Source organism: Chlorocebus sabaeus, chromosome 5, assembly GCF_047675955.1.
Source record: "Chlorocebus sabaeus isolate Y175 chromosome 5, mChlSab1.0.hap1, whole genome shotgun sequence".
NCBI classification, from domain to species: Eukaryota; Metazoa; Chordata; class Mammalia; order Primates; family Cercopithecidae; genus Chlorocebus; species Chlorocebus sabaeus.
In genome coordinates this window covers 63,903,326-63,925,653 of record NC_132908.1, presented here as the reverse complement: position 1 = coordinate 63,925,653, position 22,328 = coordinate 63,903,326, and the positions used below count along the sequence as shown (strand labels likewise).

At 52.4% G+C, this 22,328-nt stretch overlaps 1 protein-coding gene across 1 annotated transcript; it reads right to left on the bottom strand.

Annotated features, from left to right (window-relative positions):
* Positions 1-1,106: 1,106 nt before the first annotated feature.
* On the bottom strand, positions 1,107-21,806 carry CES4A (carboxylesterase 4A). The gene is given in 14 exon segments (XM_007994065.3): positions 1,107-1,275; positions 3,436-3,508; positions 3,734-3,862; positions 4,837-4,990; positions 5,353-5,433; positions 5,998-6,138; positions 6,671-6,709; positions 6,863-6,967; positions 14,668-14,772; positions 14,885-15,038; positions 15,456-15,589; positions 15,763-15,901; positions 16,010-16,214; positions 21,614-21,806. Coding segments are annotated over 14 exon segments (1,710 nt in total). The 5' UTR covers positions 21,696-21,806.
* Positions 21,807-22,328: the final 522 nt, after the last annotated feature.

Here is a 22,328-nt window from a genome sequence, read left to right as displayed (position 1 = left end):
CAAAAATCAGCCAGGCATGGTGGCGGGCACCTGTAATCCCAGCTACTCGGGAGGCTGAGGCAGGAGAATCGCTTGAACTCAGGAGGTGGAGGTTACAGTGAGCCAAGATCGCGCCACTGCACTCCAGCCTGGGTGACAAGAGCGAAACTCCGTCTCAAAAAATAAAAAACTTTAAAAAAAAGTCCACAAAACAATGAAACAAAACTGTGGGACAGGCTGGGATATGCACGGGCTGCAAGAGAGGCCAGAGGAATCTGGATGCAGCAGTAAGACCTAAACTGATGGACAAGTGAGTGTGGGGTGTGGCTGTCCTACTGTTCTGAGGGGTGCACTTGAGACCATGAAGGCAAAAGGCAAGTGTTTTGTACCCCAGGCAACTTTGCAGTAGCACCCCTTGACTGAGTGTAGCATCCAGGCATAGCCCACTAAGGAACAGGCAGCAACACTCCCTTTCTCCCAGGGCTCAAATTGAGACACCATTCACTTCATGCACCCATTTTATAGGTGGAGAAATTCAGGTCAAATCAACACTTCTTTATTGAGAACATCCCTGTGGACAGACTTTGGAGTGGCCCTGGGGGAGATAAGTGCGGGTGGGAGAGAAGATCCCAAACTACCAAAAGTTTGCTCCATGTCACAACCTGCCCTAGGCCTCCAGGCCAATGTGAACAGACGGGTACAAGGTTGAGCAGGATGGATGGTAAATGCCAAGCTGGGTGCAGTGACAGGGGCAGTGGCAGTCTGGGTCGATCTCCCATAAGAAGGAGCCACAAGGAGACATTGAAGGGTGGGAGGATTTGAAGAAGGGAAAAAGAGAGGTTGTCCTGAGGCTGGAGAGCTGGGCACAGTATGGTGTTGACAGGGCCTGGCCTAACTGGATGTCAACATTGAGGTGGGGGCATGATGGGATGTCAGGCTAGAGAGGGCAGTGCAGGTCCCACACAACAGGCAAAAGCTCTAGCTCTGGCCTGGAGGCAGCAGGGAGCTCCTGCAGTTCTAAATTGGGGTGGGTAGAACTCTTGTCCCCAGGTATGTCCATGGCCAGTCTCCCCAGGGCCTGGGTGGTGGGGCAAACCCCTCTTTGGCTCCTTCCTGCATAGCCGCCCTTAGAATTGCCTCTGCTTCTCAGGTCTCTGAGACTGGTACAGACTCATGCAAAAAGCTGTCTTCTTCTCCTTGAGCTTCATGTCCATGCTTATGGTAAAATCCAGCTGCAGGTACTTTTTATCCTTGTTGTAGGGTGGCCAGCAGGGCAGATTTCCATCATTGGGATTTCTGCCCAGAAGAAAAAAAGAGAGGATTACATGTGTTCCTCTTCATCATGCTTCTTTCTCTCACCCTGCCCTCATTTAATTTGCCCTTGGGAATTGGGGTTCCAGAGGGCTTTACAGAGATGATACTTAGATCTTTAAGAAAGAGTAGGAAAGTGTGTATTGGGGTGGGCCTTCCAAGCAGAGCAAACCGTATGTGCCAGGTTGAGAGATATAAAAGACCAAGGCTTTTGGAGGAAGCACAAGTCAAGAGTTAGGTAAAAACAGTGTGTGTGTGGCCAGGCGCAGTGGCTCACGCCTGTAATCCCAGCACCTTGGGAGGCCAAGGCAGGCGGATCACGAGGTCAGGAGATCAAGACTATCCTGGCTAAAATGATGAAACCCTGTCTCTACCAAACTACACAAAAAATTAGCCGGGCGAGGTGGTGGGCGCCTGTAGTCCCAGCTCCTTGGGAGGCTGAGGCAGGAGAATGGCATGAATCCAGGAGGCGGAGATTTCAGTGAGCAGAGATCGTGCCACTGCACTCCAGCCTGGGTGACAGAGCAAAACTCTGTCTCAAAAACAAAACAACAACAACAACAACAACAAAACAGAGTGTGTGTGAAAGGGATGGAAGTGGAAAGGAGATGACGTACGAAAGATTTTGAAAGGCCTTTCATGCAAGGCTGAGGGGCTCGGACTTTATCTTGAGGCAGAGAGAAGCCATGAAGGGTTTTAAGCAGGTGAGTGACTTGGTCAGATGTTATTTTGGAAAGAACCCTTGGGCTGGGTATGGTGGCTAACGTCTGTAAGACCAACACTTTGGGAGGCATAGGTGAGAAAATGGCTTGAGCCTGGGAGTTGGAGACCAGTCTGGGCAAAATAGCAAGACCTCATCTCTCCAAAAAATACAAAAATTAGGCCAGGCATAGTGGCTCACGCCTGTAATCCTAGCACTTTGGGAGGCCGAGGCGGGTGTATCACCAGGTCAGGAGATCGAGACCATCCTGGCTAACATGGTGAAACCCCATCTCTACTAGAAATACAAAAAAATTAGCTAGGCATGGTGGCAGGCGACTGTAGTCCCAGCTGCTCGGGAGGCTGAGGCAGGAGAATGGCATAAACCCGGGAGGCAGAGCTTGCAGTGAGCCGAGATTGCGCCACTGCCCTCTAGCCTGGGTGACAGAGCGAGACTCCGTCTAAAAAAAAAAAAAAAAAAAAAAAAAAAAAAAATTAGCCGGGCATGGTGGTGTGTGCCTGTAGTCCCAGCTACTTGGGAGGCTGAAGTGGGAGGATCACCTGGGAGGTCAAGGCTGCAATGAGCTGTGATTGCACCACTGCATTCTAGCCTGGGCAGCAGAGTGAGATTGTCTCAAAAAAATTAAAAAAAAGAAAAAGAAAGACACTGAGTATCATCCGGATGGATTGAAAGGAGAGAAGCCGGGCACAGTGGCTCATGCCTGTAATCCCAGCACTTTGGGAGGCTGAGGTGGGTGGATTGCTTGAGGTCAGGAGTTCAAGACCAGCCTGGCCAACATGGTAAAACCCCATCTCTACAAAAAGACAAAAATTAGCCGGGCGTGGTGGCCTGTAATCCCAGCTCCTCGGGAGGCCGAGGCAGGAGAATCGCTTGAACCTGGGAGGCGGAGGTTGCAGTGAGCTGGGATTGCGCCACTGCACTCCAGTCTGGGTGACAGGGCGAAACTTTTAAGAAGATAGTCACAAGGCTATCCAAAGCTCTCTTTACATGTCGCCTGCCCCCTATACTGGATCAGACACCTTCTCTATGCTCTCAACATGCCTTGTGCTCCCCCAGTACAGCTCTCAGCGTGCCAGATTATAATTTCCTGATTTTACATGGTGAGCTGCTGGAGGATGGGGCTCATGTCTGCAATATCCTTGAATTCTAGCTCCCAGTACTGGGGCTGGGCCCAAAAGAGAGCAGTGGTGAATGACTGTGGAATGCTTGAGTGAATGAAGAGTGTGGGTCATGGATCAAGGAGGACACATTCTGGAGACATTTAGGATCTGGTGACTGGGGAAAGCTGAGGAACAAGGGGCACTCTGGTTGGGTCAACTGGGCAGTTCCTGTAGGACATGCTGGGGCAAATATCCAAAGCAGCTGGCCATCAGGTCCAGCACTGGGCAGGTAGAATGGCCAGATGTGTTGGGGGGTAGACTCACCCTGTGCAGGCAAAGTTGGCCCAGTATTTCATCATCCGGAGGCTAAGTGCCTTCTCCTTACCTGTGGAAAGGCCTGGGGGCAGAATGGGATGTGGGATTTCAGACAGAGCAGGAGATGCTGACATCCCACCCTACTCTTGCTGCTTTTGCTGCCTCCAGAGCAGAAGACTTTCATTTGGGAGAGCATCACAGATTAGGAACTGGTGAGCTCTCTGTGGCCAGCCGATGGAGGGGTGGGTCTGCATACAGAGGTGGAAAACTGGACACCCAGTCAGGGTGTTCGGTGGGGACTTTATACCTGTGGCGAAGGGGCCCCCAAAGAGGAAGTACATCTCATCCCCATGGTCTGCCCAATCAGTGTGGGGTTTGACAATTATTCCATGAGCGTAGTGCTCAAATTCATACAGGTAGACAGGGAGTCCGGCATCTGTGAAGAGGGAAACTGAGGAGGGCTGCAGGAAAAGCCTCAGCCTAGGCTTCTCATCCACCCCGTGTGTCCCACTAACCTGCACCAAGCAGGAAAAATAACTTTGGCTTCAAAATCAAGGGAGCATATTCATTCGCTGTATGATCTAAAGCAAGTAGCTCTACCTCTCTGAATTGTATCAATAATTCCTTATCTTCAGACTGAGAATGCTAAAACCTAATTCACAGGATTGTGGCCAGGATCATGGAAGCCTTCCTTTTCCCTGTTCTGAACCTTCCTTTCTTGGCCTCTTATTGAAGGGTCTTCGGTGTCTGCAGTTTCCAGCCCCCACTTTAACCTGTCACCCACATGTTCCCCTAGCCCCAGTCAACCTGGACTTTCACGGTGCCCCTAAGCCTGTCCTTTCAGCCAGGAAGCCTTCCCTGACCACCCCAAGCTTCTCCTCTGTACTGTCTGAGGTTGCCCTTGTTCCTAAGGAAGAACAGTTCCTCTCTTATACCCCCTTTTTTTTTTTTTTTTGAGACGGAGTCTCGCTCTGTTGCCCAGGCTGGAGTGCAATGGTGTGATGCTGGCTCACTGCAGCCTCCCCCTGCTGGGTTCAAGCAATTCTCCTGCCTCAGCCTACCGAGTAGTTGGAACTACAGGCGTGCACCACTATACCTGGCTAATTTTTTTGTATTTTTAGTAGAGATTGGTTTTCACCATGTTGGTGAGGCTAGTCTAGAACTCCTGGCCTCAAATGATCCGCCCCCGCCTCAGCTTCCCAAAGTGTTGGGATTATGGGCGTGAGCCACCGCTCCTGGCCCCTTCCTCTCATAGTTGATAGCATGCTGCCTCCTCTGTGGTGTTTTAGAATCCTACCCTAGCCCAGAAGTACAGAGAGGGTTGGGGAGCAGTCAATAAGCCCAGTTGGTAAACAGCACACTTGGAGAGTGGACAGGGCCAGTGTGGCCACTCATGGGGACCCCACATACCTCAGTGGTAGTGAACAGTCTGCAGCATGGCGTACACGAAAGTGGCATCTTGAACTATGTCCATCATACAGTTTCGTAGCATCTTCCAGTTATGCTCATTGACATTGTCCAGGTACTCCTCCACCACAAGTGGTACCTGCTCCTTGGTGATATTCTGGGTGGGGAGGCCACACTTATCTGAGGCCTGGGTGCCAGCTGGGCCAGAGGTGGGCCCACCAGTGACTTGGATCCAGGCTCAGCCCCCCAGGAGTTTTTGGCCTGGGAGGGGAAAAAGGGAGATTCCTGGGAAAGTTTCCATCTCTGCAGACTGTAACCCCGAATTTTGCTGCATAACTTCCCCTATGACCCTGAGCACCTTACCTATAAGCAGTCATCTGATCCCACACCAAACCCCAGGCCCTCCAAGAAATATCCTTACCCTGGATGGGAGCCCCTTTGCAAAGAGTAGCTACTAGGTTGAAAAACGGGGGGTCAGCCCTGTCCAAACTGAGCACCCCTGCCAGCTGGGTCCCTCACCAACAGGCTGCGGGTACTCCAGAGCATCTTAGTGATGGTTTCCTTTCTCATCGCCTGCCGGTTTAGCGGGAACTTCATGATCTGTTCATGAGCCAAGGACCCCAGTGTGGGTCAGGCCTGAGCATTAGGAGGATTCTGGCCAGAGCCACAAAGGCCCCAAGGGTCTTGCCCATCTAATGATGAGTTCTCAGACACAGCACACAGCCCAGGAAGGGCCCATGACTCTCTCTTGCCCGCCTGCTCCCATCCTACTCATCACTACCACCTGGGCTAGAGCTGAAGTGGTACTGAGCGGGGGTCCCTCCTGAGCTGGGGCATCTACCCTGACCCAGGAGCAAGGGAGGGCTTCAGGATTTGCAGTTGCCTACAGGCTTGGGAATGAACATCATAAGCCATCTAAACTATGATCTGAGAATTTATGGCTCTCAAATCTCCAACAGGCCATACTTTGCCCTTCTTCCCCTCCAACATTCATGGCCAGTTTTTACTGTACAGGGACTACAGGAGGCTCCCAAATATATGTGCAACCCCAGAAGGGCTACTGGCATCTGACCTGGTGCCCAGCACTGTCCAAGAGGCATCCTTCCCTGCCTCCACTGTGGTACTCACGTAAGGCAAGAGCCAATTGAACTCCTACTCACTTACATAAGGCAAGAGCCAGTTGAACTCCAGGTTGTTGACACCTAGAAGGTAGGGCACAGATGAAACCTGCCCCTGGGTCAGGAGCACCAGAGAGTCATCTGGGATCACCACACCATCCTCCACAGGGCTCATGGACCAGATAATCTACAAGGCAAAGGGCATTTCCAGCCAGTCTCCTCCAGTATCCTCCCAGGGTCCCTGCGACCTTGGGTGCCCCTTCAGAGGCTGCTCTAGCCTAGGCTCTTTGATTGCAAAAAGACTGGAGCTGGCATGGTGAGCCCCAGGAGAATGGGTGTGGGAGGGAAGCAGGATAGGGAGGACCAAGCTACATGGACTTGGGATGCTTACCGCGGGTATCTGTATAGCTCACTCCTTCACCTCTTGAAAATCTTTGCTAAATTTCACTTCACTGAGTCCTGTCCTATCCATTCTATTTAAAAGTCCACACCTCCCAACATGTCTAACCCCTTTACCCTCTCCATTCCTTGCTATTCACTTATCATCTTCTAAGGAGGTGGATAATATATTTATTTACAGAGTTTATTGTCCTTCCCCACTGGAACATCAGCTCCACTCAGGAAGGGGTCTTGGCCTGAACAATTCCCTAAGTATCCCAAGTGCCTGGCACAAAGTAGTGCTCAGTAAATACTCAAATTGCAGAATGTGGCCTGATTACCTCTTCAGGGTCTCTCTGGAAGTTCAGTTGGAGGAATCTCTGTGGGGGAGAGGAAGGGATCAGAGTTAAAGGAAGTCTCCCCAGTGTGCTCTTGTGACAGGGTCCCTGGGGAAGTAGTTGGGGGGGCTGGGTACCAGGATAGGAGGATGGCCTTCAGGTAGCCAGGTCAGGCAGCTGGAATGTTCTACCTACCATCTTGTTGGACACACGCATCGCCTTGGCCCCTGAAAGTGCCCTCAGGCAGTTTACCAGGATCTGTGTGCTGTTCTGGTTGCATCCAGCCAGGTGGGCAACCTTCTATAGAGAGAAGAAGGGATGCTCAGGGGTGCTTCCATCCTGCCCCTCCTTGCTGAGCCCTGTTTAAGGCCCAGCTCAAGTGGTGTCTCCTCTGCTGGTCACTTCCTCTTCTGTGACTCCTGATGTCCTGTCCACTTTTTTTTTTTGAGACGGAGTCTTGCTCTGTTGCCCAGGCTGGAGTGCAGTGGCACGATCTTGGCTCACTGCAACTTCTGCCTCCAGGTTCAAGCAATTCTCCTGCCTCAATCTCCCAAGTAGCTGGGACTACAGGCACGCACCATCATGCCCAGCTAATTTTTGTATTTTTTTTTTTTTTTTTTTGAGACAGAGTCTTGCTCTGTTGCCCAGACTGGAGTGCAGTGGCCGGATCTCAGCTCACTGCAAGCTCCGCCTCTGGGGTTTACACTATTCTCCTGCCTCAGCCTCCCAAGTAGCTGGGACTACAGGTGCCCGCCACCTCACCCGGCTAGTTTTTTTTTGTATTTTTTAGTAGAGACAGGGTTTCACCGTGTTAGCCAGGATGGTCCCGATCTCCTGACCTCGTGATCCGCCCATCTCGGCCTCCCAAAGTGCTGGGATTACAGGCTTGAGCCACCGTGCCCGGCAATTTTTGTATTTTTAGTAGAGTCGGGGTTTCACCATGTTGACTAGGCTGGTCTCGAATTTCTGGCCTTAAGTGATCTGCCCACCTCGGCCTCCCAAAGTGTTGGGATTACAGGCATGAGCCACCGTGCCCGACCTCCTGTCCACTGTTGACTGTGTCCTGGCTGGAGTTATTTCAGTTGGCTGTTTTTCTCCCCAAGTGACCATGCTCTTCCCAAGGGCAGGAATGGAGGTAGACTCATCTGAGTCCTGGCACCCAGCCCAGTGCCTTATACTGTGTGGATATTTGGGGTATTTTTGGAGCATGGGCTCTCCGGCCACCTCGCCTTTTCTCCCTGCTGGCCCAACCCCTAGGTGTCTATTCTCATAACAGCTGGGCCTGGACCATTTGGGGTGCAGGACACCCTGTTTGCCTCACCTGTTCCTCTGCTCCCTTCTGCTGTTGTCCTAGCCTAGCCTGTTCCCAGAGCGTCACTGCTCCCTTTCACCAGTCCTTCCCTACAGCATTCCAACACTCCTCAAGCCAAACCTGTCCACCCCTACCCACATTCCCAGCAACTATCCCATCTCTCTTTCCCTCAGGTCAAACTTTTTAACAGGCTGCCTTCCCCTCCACTCCCAGGAGAGACCCAGTTTCTCCAAGGTATCAGCATCTGTATCTCTATAGATTGTTTTTTGTCTTCTTTGATTGACTTCTTGGCAGCAGCTAATGTGGTATTAGAATGCTGTCTAGTAAACCACATCTACCTTCTCACTAGGAAAGCCAGGGCTCTGATAGCCAGGAACTGGGACTATGAATAGCCAAGGCTTCTGTGTCCATCCCACCCCCAGAGCCATCCTGCCATGGTCACCAGTGACATCCATCTAGCTAAATCTCTGTCATTGTCTTACTTGCCCTGACAACCCTCAACATGGTTGACCACATTATATTCCCTTTTGTTCTGTCTCTTTCTCTCTTTTTTTTGTTTGAGACGGAGTCTCGCTCTGTCGGCCAGGCTGGAGTGCAGTGGCACGATCTTGGCTCACGCAACCTCCGCCTCCTGGGTTCAGGTGGGAGATATCAGCTCACTGCCTCAGCCTCCTGAGTAGCTGGGATTATAGGCACATGCCACAACACCTAGCTCATTTTTGTATTTTTAGAAGAGATGGAGTTTTGCCATGTTGGTCAGGCTGGTCTCAAACTCCTGACCTCGTGATCCACCTGCCTCGTCCTCCCAAAGTGCTGGGATTACAGGCGTGAGCCACTGTGCCCAGCCTCCTCTCTTTTTTTAGAGACAGGGTCACCCAGGTGAATGCAGTGACATGATCATAGTTCACTGCAGCCTTGACCTCCTGGGCTCAAGTGATCCTTAGCCTCCCAAGTAGCTAGGACTACAAGCATGCACCATCACACTGGATAATTTTTACATTTTTTGTAGAGACAGGGTCTCACTATGTTGCTCAAGTTGGTCTAGAACTCCTAACCTCAAGGGATCCTCCCACCTCAGCCTCCCAAGGTGTTGGGATTACAGGTGAGAGCCACCACGCCCGGTCAGATGCTCTTTCTTGAACAGCTTTCCTTCTCTGGGCTTCTGTAAAACCCCGTGCTCCTGATTTCCCTGCCACCTTGTTAGTGGTTCCTCTTCCTCTCCAGGCCTAAGCATGAAAGTGCCCAGTCCTTGACCCTCAGTTTTTTTTTCTGATCATCCTTTCTCCCATCATCCAGGCCCAGGGGCTTCATACCACTGATGTGCTGATGATCAGTTTGCCTTCTGTCTCCTCTCTCCAGCCACCTACCCACCCTCCACATGGAACATCTGTCAGCACGTCAAGTTTAACAGGCCCCAAAAGGAACTGTGTGTGTGTGTGGGGGTGTGTGTTTTAGATAGGGTCTCACTCTGTCTCTCAGGCTAAGAGTGAGTGGCATGATCACAGCTCACTGCAGCCTCAACCTCCCAAGCCCAAGCGATCCTCCTACCTCAGCCTCCCAAGTAGCTAGGACCACGGCACTGCGCCCAGCTAATTTTTTAAATCTCTTGTAGAGACATGGTCTCACTAGGTTGCTCAAGCTGGTCTGGAACTCCTGAATTCATGTGATTTTCCTGCCTCGGCCTCCCAAAGTGCTGGGATTACAGGCCTGAGCCACTGCTCCTGGCTCAAAATGAATTCCTATTTTGCCCAAACGTGCTCTTGCTCCAGTCTTCCTCATTTTGATACATCCTATTTCCTTGTCTGCTGTGGCCAAAAACTAGTCATTATCAGTGATTCCTCTTCTTCCCTTGTGGCTTATATCCAATTCTCCAGCAAATCCTGTCAATTTTACTTTCTAAATAAATTTGGAGTCTGATACCTTCCTTCCACCTCCCCGGTAACTACTCAGGCAGAAACTACTATCTCTGCAACATCCTTCTCTCCCGCTGCCCACTGCAACCACCACCCGTGGGCTATTCTGAGCAATCCACAAATTCTTACACTTGACACTCCATTTCCAAACAGGCATTGTTCTGACAGCTCATAGTCAGTTTCTAACAACTGACACTCAGACTTCTATACAGTGAACGTCCTAACCTCTAAATCCCTGATCTCCAAGGTTCTAACAGTGGCCATCCCATGTTCTGTCACCTGATCTTTGGGATTCTAAATAAGTCACAGAATGTTCAGGATAACTGGGATCTTTCCAGTGACAGCCAATGTTCTGACAATGAACACCCTGGTATTTTAGTAACTGCTGGTTGTGTTCTAACAGTGGACAACCTGTTTCTTTCTTTCTTTTTTTTTCTTTCTTTTTTTTTTCTTTTGGAGACAGGGTCTCACTCTGTGGCCCAGGCTGGAGTGCTGTCAATGGCGACTCATGGCTTACTACAACCTTGACCTCTTGGGCTTTGATCAAGTGATCCTCCCACCTCAGCCTTTAGAGTAACTGGGACCACAGGTGCTCACCACCACCCCCAGCTATTTTTTAAAATCTTTTTGTAGATATGGGGTCTTGCCATGCTGCCCAGGCTGGTCTTGAACTCCTGGGTTCAAGCAGTCCTCTTGCCTTGGTCTACCAAAGTTCTGGGATTAAAAGTGTGAGCCACTATGCCAAGCCAACAACCTGGTTTTAACAGCTAGACACCTAGGGTGGTATTTGTATCTTTTTATATCAGCTGATATCCAGGTTCTCAGACATTTTTCTAAACCCTGTGCTTTAACCAACTGATGCTGAGCATTGTTAATGATTGCCACAGAATGTTCTGGACAGTGGATTACTCAATAGTCGGAATAAATAGTAAATACACTTGTTCTGGGTAAACTGCCAAGCACTGTGCTTCAAAGGGCAATCATTGTTCCAATTATGCTTCTGTGACTCAGGCCTCAGCCCCCAGAGAGAGGGAAGAGCTCCAGACTGGGTCAGGAGGGTGATGTGAGAGTGAACACTGCCCCTCAGACACATTCAGGAAAACGCAGCTCCCCAGCAGGTGCTGGGGCACGGTCAGTGACAGCCTCCCCCTTGCCTGGAGCTCTCCTCTAAGAAACCAACAACAAGGCTGGGCGTGGTGGCTTATGCCTGTAATCTCAGCACTTTGGAAGGCTGAGGCAGGTGGATCACGAGGTCAAGAGATCAAGACCATCCTGGCCAACATAATGAAACCCTATCTCTACTAAAAATACAAAAATTAGCTGGGCGTGGTAGCATGTACCTGTAGTCCCAGGTACTCGGGAGGCTGAGGCAGGACAATCGCTTGAACTCAGGAGGCAGAGGTTGCAGTGAACCGAGATCATGCCACAGCTCTCCAGCCTGGCGACAGAGCGAGACTCCGTCTAAAAAAAAAAGAAAAGAAACCAACAACAGCATTGTCAGTGACTTAAACACCATCGGGACCAGTTAGCTCATGATATGGGTCTGAAAACTGAGGCCCAGAATGGGCCCTAGGCCTGCCTGTGGTCACACAGTGAGTTCTTCTCAGTGAGTTGTGCAAAGCCCCACCCAGATGCAGGCACAGGCCCACTGCCCCCTCCCAGCGGACAGGCCTCTGACTCTTACCCAGGTGGGTGGGTGGTAGCATCTCTGATTCCTTTCCAGGGCTCTGGGGGTTCTGGAGGCGCAAACCTGCGGACACCTAGAAGAGGTCTGGAGAAGGGGACTCCTAAAAAGACTTGGATGGGTGTCTTCCCCACATGCATCTGTTTTCCTTGCAGGGTTCTATATTTGGTGACCACTTGAGGCTTCTTGGTGTGCAAGGCACCTGGGAAGAGAAAGGAAAAGGGGGTCACCTCTGCTTAGCCACCCAGCCACAAATGGGATCCTGGCTCAGCCACTCAGCCACAAATGGGACAAAGACACCTGGGAAGAGAAGGGAAAAGGGTCATCCCTGCACAGCCACTCAGCCACAAATGGGACGCTGGCCCATCTGTCATGGGAAGCAGCGGCTGCTTTTCATAACAATTGATCATAACCATTGTGTGTCTGTCCACTTTTTCTTGTGCTTCTCTCAGAATTTTTTCTCTCATTTAACTCCCTTCCTCCCCTCCCCTCCCCTCCCCTCTTCTCCTTTCCTTTTTGAGATGGAGTCTCGGTCTGTTGCCCAGGTTGGAGTACAGTGGCACAATCTCGGCACACTACAAGCTCCGCCTCCCAGGTTCATGCTATTCTCCTGCCTCAACCTCCCAAACAGCTGGGACCACAGGCACCCGCCAGCATACCCAGCTAATTTTTTGTATTTTTAGTACAGTGTTTCACCATGCTAGCCAGGATGGTCTCGATCTCCTGACCTCGTGATCCGCCTGTCTCGGCCTCCCAAAGTGCTGGGATTACAGGCTTGAGCCACCGCGCCTAGCCTTTTTTTTTTTTTTTTTTTTTGAGACAATGTCTCGCTCTGTCACCCAGGCTGGGGAATGCAGTGGTGCGATCTTGGTTCACTGCAACCTCCACCTCCCAGGTTCAAGCAATTCTCCTGCCTCAGCCTCCCGAGTAGCTAGGACTACAGGCCTCTGCCACCACATCCTGCTAATTTTGTATTTTTAGTAGAGACAGGCTTTTGCCATGTTGGCCAGGCTGATCTCAAACTCCTGACCTCAGGTTATCCACCCACCACAGCCTCCCAAGATTTTGAGATTACAGGCGTGCACCACTGTGTCCGGCCAAAGTATTTAAATTTTTGTTTTTTTGTGATGGAGTTTCGCTCTGTTGCCCAGGTTGGAGCGCAGTGGTGCCATCTCAGCTCACTGCAACCTCTGCCTCCCGGGTTCAAGCAATTCTCCTGCCTCAGCCTCCTGAGTAGCTGGGATTACAGACATATGCCACTACGCCCAGCTAATTTTTGTATTTTTAGTAGAGATGGGGTTTCATCACGTTGGCCAGGCTGGTCTTAAACTCCTGCCCTAAAGTGATCTGCCTGCCTCAGCCTCCCAAAGTGCTAGGATTATGGGCGTGAGCCACCGTGCCTGGCCTAATCTCTTTAATGATTTATTTCACTGTGCATTTTTAATTTTGTTTTTGTCATCATTGTTTTAAGTGTTTGTTTTAGGGCTTACCACATACATTTTACCTAATCAGAATATGCTTCAGTTTTGTTTTTTGTTTTTTTGTTTTAGACAGGAAGGAAGGGGAGAGAGAGAGAGAGAAAAAGAAAAGGAAGGAAGGAAGGGAGGGAGGGAGGGGAAAGAAAGAAGAGAATAGAAAAGAGAAGAAAGGGAGAGAACGAAGAAAACACAAAGACTCCAGCCTGGATGACAGAGCAAGACCTTGTCTCAAAAAAGAGGGAAAGGGAGAGAGAGAGACGGAGGGAGGGAGGGAAAGAGAGAGAGTGACAGAGACAGAAAAAGAGACAGAAGAAAATACAAACGATAGGAGTGGGGGGAATTTTGTGTAAGGACTGACTCCTGACACAGCACTAAGCTGCAAAGGGTCTTGGAAGGGACAGATGACTCCTAGTTATCCTGCAAAACCCAGCTCTTCTCCTTCCAGGGTGCCTCTGGAGGCCAGGAGTGATCTTCTGAAGCCCCTTAGTCCTGTAAAAGGACAGAGTCTCACTCTGTCACCCAGGCTGGAGTGCAACGATCACAGCTCACTGCAGCCCTGACCTCCTGGGTTCAAGGATCCTCCCACTTCACCCTCCCAAGTAGCTGGGATCACAGGCATGAGTCACTATGCCCGGCAAATTTTTTCATAGAGACAGAGGTCTCACTATGTTGCCTAGGCTGGTCTCAAACTCCTGGGCTCAAGCAATCCTTCCACCTTGGCCTCCCAAAGTGTCGGGATTGCAGGCATGAGCCACCATGCTCGGCCCAATGCTGTCTCTTACCCAGAATTCTGGCCTGGCACTTTCCAGCCCCACTCCCCAGGCTCAGGCCAAGACCCAGGTATGCCTCCAGCTAGCCACATGGGGACAGAGGAGCAGCCCTGTACTAATGTTAGTCGTAGGGCACGGTGAGGGTCCAGGAGGTGGGCCAGGGCCAGGAGCCTGGCTGTGTTGTGGTCTGGGGCTCACAGAGGAACAGACAGGGCCTGACCAGGACTCTCCCTAGGCATATGGCGAGTCAGATTGCTTCTAGGCCTTCCTTGGGGTGGCAACATTAGGTAGCTCCCACCCTAGGGGATGGTCCTGATTCCCAGGCATGGCCCCTACTTCTCTAGTGCCTTCACTTCCTGCCCTGTCCCCTAACCTGAGAGCTTGCTGCTGCAGGACCTGTCACTCTCTCCCACACCTGCAGCCTTTGCAGATGTAGTTCCCACTGTGGCTTCCCCTGGATTCTCTTCACAAGGCCTTACAATGAGGATGTAGGGTGGGGATCTGGAGCCTGAATGGAGAGCTCTCAGGCAGCAGGTGGCTGGGAATGGAGACCCCCTCCACCATGCTGCCTGGGGCAGAGAAGGGTGCTCCTCAAGACCCCACCCTGGAGAAAGGGCCAACGATGATGTGCTTCAGGGTGGCATCCTTCAGGAAGCCCTCCCTGACTGCCCACATGCTGGAATGCAGCAGTTGTTTCCTCTGTTCCTCCTTCATCCTAGTGGGCTCCTCTTTGCTAACAGGAAGTTCCCTGCCAGCAACCCCCACTACTCTGAGACCCCAGGGCCAGCACAGAGTGGGGTACGGGAGGCACACATAGAGTAAGAGAGGGAAGGAAATGCAGACCTGAGCTACGGGCCAGGGGTGAGACTCGATGATCCCTTGGCTGGTGATGACCCCACTCTGTGTGATGGCTCTGTAGAACAGCCCTGCAGCCACTGGGGACAGGACCTGGGTGCAGTGGAGATAGCAGATGGCTGTCAGATGAGGGCAGAGGGGCTGGGAGTTCTGAGACCACCAGAGCCCTCCTGGCCACCACTGCCAGTCCCCTATGGTGACTTACCAGGCCAGAGACAATGCTTCTACCAGCAGATCCACCAAAGATGGTGACACAGTTGAGGTCACCCCCGAAGGGAGTGATGTTTCCTTGCACCCAGTGCAGAGCAGCTACCACATCTAGGAAGCCCTGGTTGCCAGGTGCATGCTCATCTCCAGTGCTGGGGGCAGTGTGGGGCAATGGTTAGTTCAGCCTGGCTCCTCGCCAGTCTCTGCAGGTTTGCTTTGAATTAGCCACCAGGATGCCAGACCCTTCTCTGCTCCCCAGGTCTGGCCTGACTGGGAGCCATGGTTGGCATCTCCAGGGCCTGTTGCTCTTTGTCCCATATCCTGCTGGAACCTGGGCTTCAGCCCAGGAATCAATGCCCTCTACAGGGACCAAGTTCACTGTATAATTCTGGCTTTGGCTGGACTGCTCTCCCAGGGTGGAGGTTTGGGTGGTGCCCTTCTCTGCCCTAGACAGCATGGGTAAGCAGCCCTCTATTCAGGCTTCAGTCCCCAGCCTAGATCCCCAGCTGCTCTGGTGAGCTGGCCACTCCCTGGTGCAGGCAGTGCTCTGGCCAGGCCCGTCATCTCACCTGAAGAAGCCAAGGACCCCAAGGTGGTACTGGACTGTAACCATGACCACATCCCCATAGGCAGCCAGGGCTGATTCATCATAGGAGGTGGCAGTGCCAGTTATCAGAGAGCCTCCATGGACCCATATCATGACCTGCAGAGGTGGCCATGGGGCAGTGACCCCCAAGATCCTGAGACCTCAGCTGCCCACCTGCCAGCCCAGGGCAGTCTCAGGACCTCTAGGGTGCTTTGGAAACGTGGACGGGGAGGGGAAAGGTGAGAGTAGTGGAGCTGGATCGGGTGGACAGGGCCCTCTGGGGTGCCTACCGGCCTACTGGCCCCTGCGGTGGCCTCAGCTGGGCTATAGATGTTGAGGACCAGGCAGTCCTCTGAAAGAGAAAAGATCTGCTGTTTTCCATTGAGGATAAATCTGCTGTTGTTCATGCTCTCCATGTCTCGTAGGCACCTGTGGCCAAGGGTGGGCCTGAGGTCGAGTTGTTCAATCCCACAAGCCCCAGCAGCAGGATTCCCCCAGTAACCTGCCGGTTTGCCCGCCTCCACCAGCACTACTCACATAGGGGGTGCACTGCTGGCGTCCTGCACACCCTCCCAGGGCTATGCTGGGCATGGGGCTGAGAACCGGTCAGGCCCCAGTGGTGGCTGGGCAAATGGAATGCCCAGGATGACATTCACAAGGCGGTCTGTGCCCTTCACGCCCACCTGCCGGCCTCACACATGACCCAGGGTGGTATGTACTTCAGGCTGAGCAACTTCGGGCCCTGAGGGAAGGACAGAGAGGCCATGGGGTGAGTTTGCAGCCCCCATGAGGGGAAGGAGTGAAAGACACACACTCGGGCTGTTCTCAGTACTTACCACACAGCACCTTGGTAACCTTCCCAGCAAGCTAGTGAGCCTGGTCTTAGGTTGACTCCCAACTTCCTCCTCCCTGCCTGCCTGAGAGTCACTACCACTCCACGCCAGGCCAGACCGGGCCTGCCACTGGGGCCCTGAGCCTTGGGGACAGCTGCTTGCCCATTTGTTTTTATTTTTTGTTTTTGAGACAGGGTCTAGCTCTGTTGACCAAGCTGGAGTGTAGTGGCACGATCTTGGCTCATTGCAACCTCTGACTCCTAAGTTCAAGCAATTCTAGGACCTCAGCCTCCCAAGTAGCTGGGATTACAGGTGCGTACCACAACACCTGGCTAATTTTTGTATTTTTAGTAGAGACGGGGTTTCACCATGTTGGCCAGGCTGGTCTCGAACCCCCGACCTCAAGTAATCCATCCACCTGGGCCTCCCAAAGTGCTGGGATTACAGGTATCAGCCATCACGCCCAGCCCTGAATTATTTTTTAAAATATAGAGACAGGGTCTCATTATGTTGCCCAGGCTGGTCTCAAACTCCGGGGCTCAAGCAATCCTTTCATCTCAGCCTCCCCAAGTGCTGGGATTACAGGTGTAAGCCATCGTGCCCAGCTGGCACCACCATATTTCTTGTACGGCCTGCAGAACTGTGGGTTAATTAAACTTCTTTTCTTTGTGAATTACCCAGCTTCATGTATTGTTTTACAACAACACAAACAGACTTAAGACGGGAGGACTGCCTCTCCCAGGCTAGATAATTCCTGGAGATAGGAGGCAGCTCTCTGGGGAGTTGGAATTGGCAAGCAACTCTCTAGGGAGCAAATGCAAACCAGTCCAGAGCCACATCCCAACTACCTCCTTTATAAGCTCTCAGCTCCTGGCTGCCATCAACCAGCCGTAATCACCACAGAGCCAGGTACCAGGAAGCTGGGGACAGCCCCTTTTCCCAGAGCCTGCTGCTAATCATAAACCTGTTTAGCCTGCCTTGCCTACTCCTTCCCACGGAAACCATGGCAAAAGGGCTTGCCCACATTTCACCCCTGCTCCCTCTGCCTCCTGGCCAATGCCACCTGGTGCTTCCCTTTGTGGCCTTGTATGGCATGGCCTGCTTCCTGTTCACAGGGAACTATGGGCAAACTCCTTCCCTCCTGATAGTCATTTGCATATCTGCTTGTCTTACTATACTTGATTAAAACAAATCTAGGCCAGGCCCAGTGGCTCACTCCTGTAATCCCAGCACTTTGGGAGGCCAAGGCGAGCGGATCACGAGGTCAGGAGATCAAGACCATCCTGGCTAACACGGTGAAACCCCGGCTCTACTAAAAATACAAAAAATTAGCCGGGCATGGTGGCAGGCGCCTGTAGTCCCAGCTACTCGGGAGGCTGAGGCAGGAGAATGGTGTGAACCCTGGAGGCGGAGCTTGCAGTGAGCCGAGATCGCACCACTGCACTCCAGCCTGGGGGACAGAGCCCGAGACTCCATTTCAAAAAAAAAGAAAAAAAAATCTCAGGCCCCCTTGAAACATAAAGACAGGGCAGGCCTGGTGGCTCATGCCTGTAATCCCAGCACTTTGGGAGACCAAGGTGGGTGGATAACCTGAGCTCAGGAATATGAGACCAGCCTGGCCAACATGGTGAAACCCCATCTCCACTAAAAATACAAAAATTAGCGGGGCGTGGTTGCAGGCGCCTGTAATCCCAACTACTCAGGAGGCTGAGGCAGGAGAATCGCTAGAATCCAGGAGGCGGAGGTTGCAGTGAGCCGAGATCGCGCCATTGCACTCTAGCCTGGGCAACAAGAGTGAAACTCCATCTCAAACAGACAAACAACAACAAAAACAAATATAGCAAGAGCAGAGCACCTGCCCAGAGAGAATGCACAACCCCTGGTCTGCCTCCAAACAGGACTCTTTCCTGAGCGGTCTGCCCACTGCTCCCTGTACCTGTCTCACTCTTGACTTCTCCACACTAAGTCCCTCTGCAGGCGCAGCACGTGTGTCTTACCAGTGGCTATGGCAGGGCATGCCAGGAGCAGACAGGCCACCACGATAAGGACCCCAGACTCCACTCTCACTGCTGTCTCCATTCTCCTGGGGCCTTCTTCCTTCTGGTGGGTTTGTGGTCTCGCTGTCAGGAGTAAAGTTGCAGACCTTCCGGGTGAGTGTTGCAGCTCCTAAAGGCACTACGTCTGGAGTTGTTCGTTCTTTCTGGTGGGTTCGTGGTCCCGCTGGCTTCCAGAGTGAAGCTGGAGACCTTCGCAGTGAGTGTTACAACTCCTAAAGGCAGCGTGGACCCAAAGAGCAAGCAGCAGCAAGACTTATCGCAAAGAGTGAAAGAACAAAGCTTCCACAGTGTGGAAGGTGGATCCAAGCAGGTTGCCACTGCTGGCTCGGGCAGCCTGCGTTTATTCCCTTATCTGACCCCCACCCACATCCTGCTGATGTGTAAGAGAGCTGATTGGTCCGTTTTAACAGAGTGCTGATTGGTGCATTTACAATCCTTGAGCTAGACAGAGTGCTAGACAGAAAGTTCTCCAAGTCCCCACTAGGTTAGCTGGATACGGAGTACCAACTGGTGAATTTACAAACCCCGAGCTAGACACAGAGTGCTGATTGGTGTATTTACAATCCCTTAGCTAGACATAAAGGTTCTCCAAGTCCCCACTAGACTCAGGAGCCCAGCTGGCTTCACCTAGTGTATCCCGCACCCGGGCCGCCGGAGGAGCTGCCTGCCAGTCCCGCGCCATGCACCCGTACTCCTCAGCTCCTGGGCGGTTGATGGGACCGAGCGCCGCGGAGCCGGGGCGGCGCTCGTTGGGGAGGCTCGGGTCGCGCGGCAGCCCACTACGAGGTGGGGTTCGGGCATGGCGGGCTGCAGGTCTCGAGCCCTGCCCCACGAGGAGGCGGCTGAGGCCCGGCGAGAATTCGAGCGCGGTGCATGCGGGCCGGCAGTGCTGGGGACCCGGCGCAACCTCTGCAGCTGCTGGCTCTGGTGCTAAGACTCTCACTGCGCTGGGCCGACGGCGCCAGCCGGCCGCTCAGTGTGCTGGGCCCGCCAAGCCCACGCCTGCGCCCGCCGGAACTGGCGCTGGCCCACGAGCGCTGCACGCAGCCCCAGTTCCCGCCTGCGCCTCTCCCTCCACACCTCCCCGCAAGCAGAGGGAGGCGGCTCCGGCCTTGGCCAGCCCAGAGAGGGGCTCCCACAGTGCCGGGCGCGCTGAAGGGCTCCTTAAGCACCGCCAGAGTGGACGCCGAGGCCAAGGAGGCGCCGAGAGCGAGGGCCGCTAGCACGTTGTCACCCCTCACTGGGATTACAGGCATTAGCCACCACGCCCAGACGAAGATCCGGTTGTTTAAAGGAGCCTAGCAGGCCAAGTGTAGTGGCTCGTGTCTGTAACTCCAGCACGAAGCCGAGGTGGGTGGGTGGATCACTTGAGCCCAGGAGTTCAAGATCAGCCTAGGCAACATAGTAAAACCCTCTCTCTACAAAAGATACAGAAATTATCTGGGCATGGTGGTGCGTGCCTGTAGTCCCAGCTATTTGGGAGGCTGAGGCAGTAGGATCGATTGAGCCTAGGGAGTTGAGGCTACACTGAGCTGTGATGGCACCACTGTACTCCAGCCTGGGCAACAGGGCAAGACCCTGCCTCAAGAAAATGAAATAAAAAAATTAAAGAACCTGGCACTTATCTTGCTCTCTCTCTCGCCATGTGATGACATCTTCTGCCATGATTGTAAGCTTTCTAAGGCCTCACCAGAAGCTGAGCAGGTGCTAGCACCATGCTTGTACAGCCTGCAGAACTGTGAGGCAAATAAACCGCTTTTTTAAATAAACTACCCAGTCTCAAGACTTTCTTTCCTTTCCTTTTCCTTTTCCCCTCCCTCCCTCCCTCCCTCCCTCCCTCCCTTCCTTCCTTCTTTCCTTCTTTCTTGTTTCACTATTGTTGCCCAGACGAGTGCAATGGCACGATCTTGGCTCATCACAAACTTGGCCTCCTGGGTTCAAACGATTCTCCTGCCTCAGCCTCCCGAGTAGCTAGGATTATAGATGCCCACCACTACGCCCAGATAATTTTTTTTGTATTTTTAGTAGAGATAGGGTTTCACCATATTAGCCAGGCTGTTCTTGAACTCCTGACCTCAGGTGATCCACCCACCTTGGCCTCCCAAAGTGCTGGGATTACAGGCGTGAGTCACCTCGCCTGGCGCCAGGTATTTATTTATACCAGTACAAAATGGACTAACACAGGGCCAGTGTCCAGCCTTGCCTACTAGGGCTGTGCCTGAGCCTTGATGTGGGGTTGGGGTAATTGATGTTGATTTTTTTCTTAAATTGAGGTGAAATTCACATACAATTAACTATTAAAAAGCATACAATTCAGTGGCAATTAGTGTATTCCAAATGTTATGCAACTACCACATTTCTAGTCACAAAAATGGTTTCATCACCCCAGCAAAAACACTGTAACTATTAAAGGCTGGGTGGAGTGGCTCACACCTGTAATCCCAGCAGATTGGGAGGATGAGGTGGGTGGATCACCCGAGGTCAGGAGTTCCAGACCAGCCTGGCCAACATGGTGAAACCCAGTCTCTACTAAAAATACAAAAATCAGCCGGGCCTGGTGGCACGTGCCTATCATCCCAGCTACTCAGGAGGCTGAGGCAGGAGAATCGCTTGAACCCGGGAGGCAGAGGTTGCAGTGAGCCGAGATCATGCCACTGTACTCCATCCTGTGTGAAAGAGCACGACTCTGTCTCCAAACAAACAAAAAGCCATAAAGACAATCATGGCCCCTGGCAGGGCTGCCCTTGGCCATCATTCAAGATAGCAAGAGCAGACCGGTGCAGCGGCTCATGCCTGTAATCCCAGCACTTTGGGAGGCCAAGGCAGGTGGGTCACTTGAGGTCAGGCATTTGAGACCAGCCTGGCCAACGTGGTGAAACCCCATCTCTGCTAAAAATACAAAAATTAGCTGGCCATGGTGGCAGGTGCCTGTAATCCCAGTTACTCAGGAGGCTGAGGCAGGAGAATCGCTAGCATCCAGGAGGCGGAAGTTGTAGTGAGCCGAGATCGCACCATTGCACTCCAGCCTGGGCAACAAGAGTGAAACTCCATCTCAAACAAACAAACAAACAACAACAACAACAAAAACAAATATAGCAAGAGCAGAGCGCCTGCCCAGAGAGAATGCACAACCCCTGGTCAGCCTCCAAACAGGACTCTTCCCTGAGCAGTCTGCCCCCTGCTCCCTGTCTTGTCTCAATCTTGACTCCTCCACACCAAGTCCCTCTGCAGGCCCAGCAGGTTTGTCTTACCAGTGGCTGTGGCAGGGCATGTCAGGAGAAGACAGGCCACCCCAACCAGGACCCTGGACTCCACTCTCACTGCTGTCTCCATTCTCCTTATAACTAGTTGGACAGAAGCTTCAGAAGGTGGAATAAGATCCCTGCCCTTCAGCACAACCAATCTCTAAAGGGCTGTGCTATATAACCTCCATGGACAGCCCTGCCTAGCTGGTGGCCAGCCCCTAGACCCAATGCCTCATGCTCAGGCTGAGCCAGAGGCAGGGCTGGATGAGTGCCCTGCAGAGGCCTGGATGATACGACAGCCCTTCCCGACCCACTGTTTTCAAATTCCAGCTCTCTTGACTTGGTGATCTCCATGAAATCCCGTGCCTTTATCTCAAGATGACCACATCACTGACCCGAGGAAGTGGTGGCCAGTGACCCTGGGGTGCCACTCTGAGTGGGCAACCTGGCCTGAGGTGAGGGCTTGATATGGTTTGGATGTTTTGTCCCCTCCAAATCTCATGTTGAAATGTGAAAGAAAATAGAACAGTGATGATAATAGGATCCACCTCATAGCACTGAAGTGAGTGTGCATGTTTCAAGTGTGTGCGTGTGTGTGTGTGTGTGTGTGTGTGAGAGAAAACATGAGGCTTGGGACTGGGTGTGGTGGCCCATACCTGTAATCCCAGTGCTTTAGGAGGATGGGGCAGGAGGATCGCTTGAGCCCGGGAGTTTGAGACCA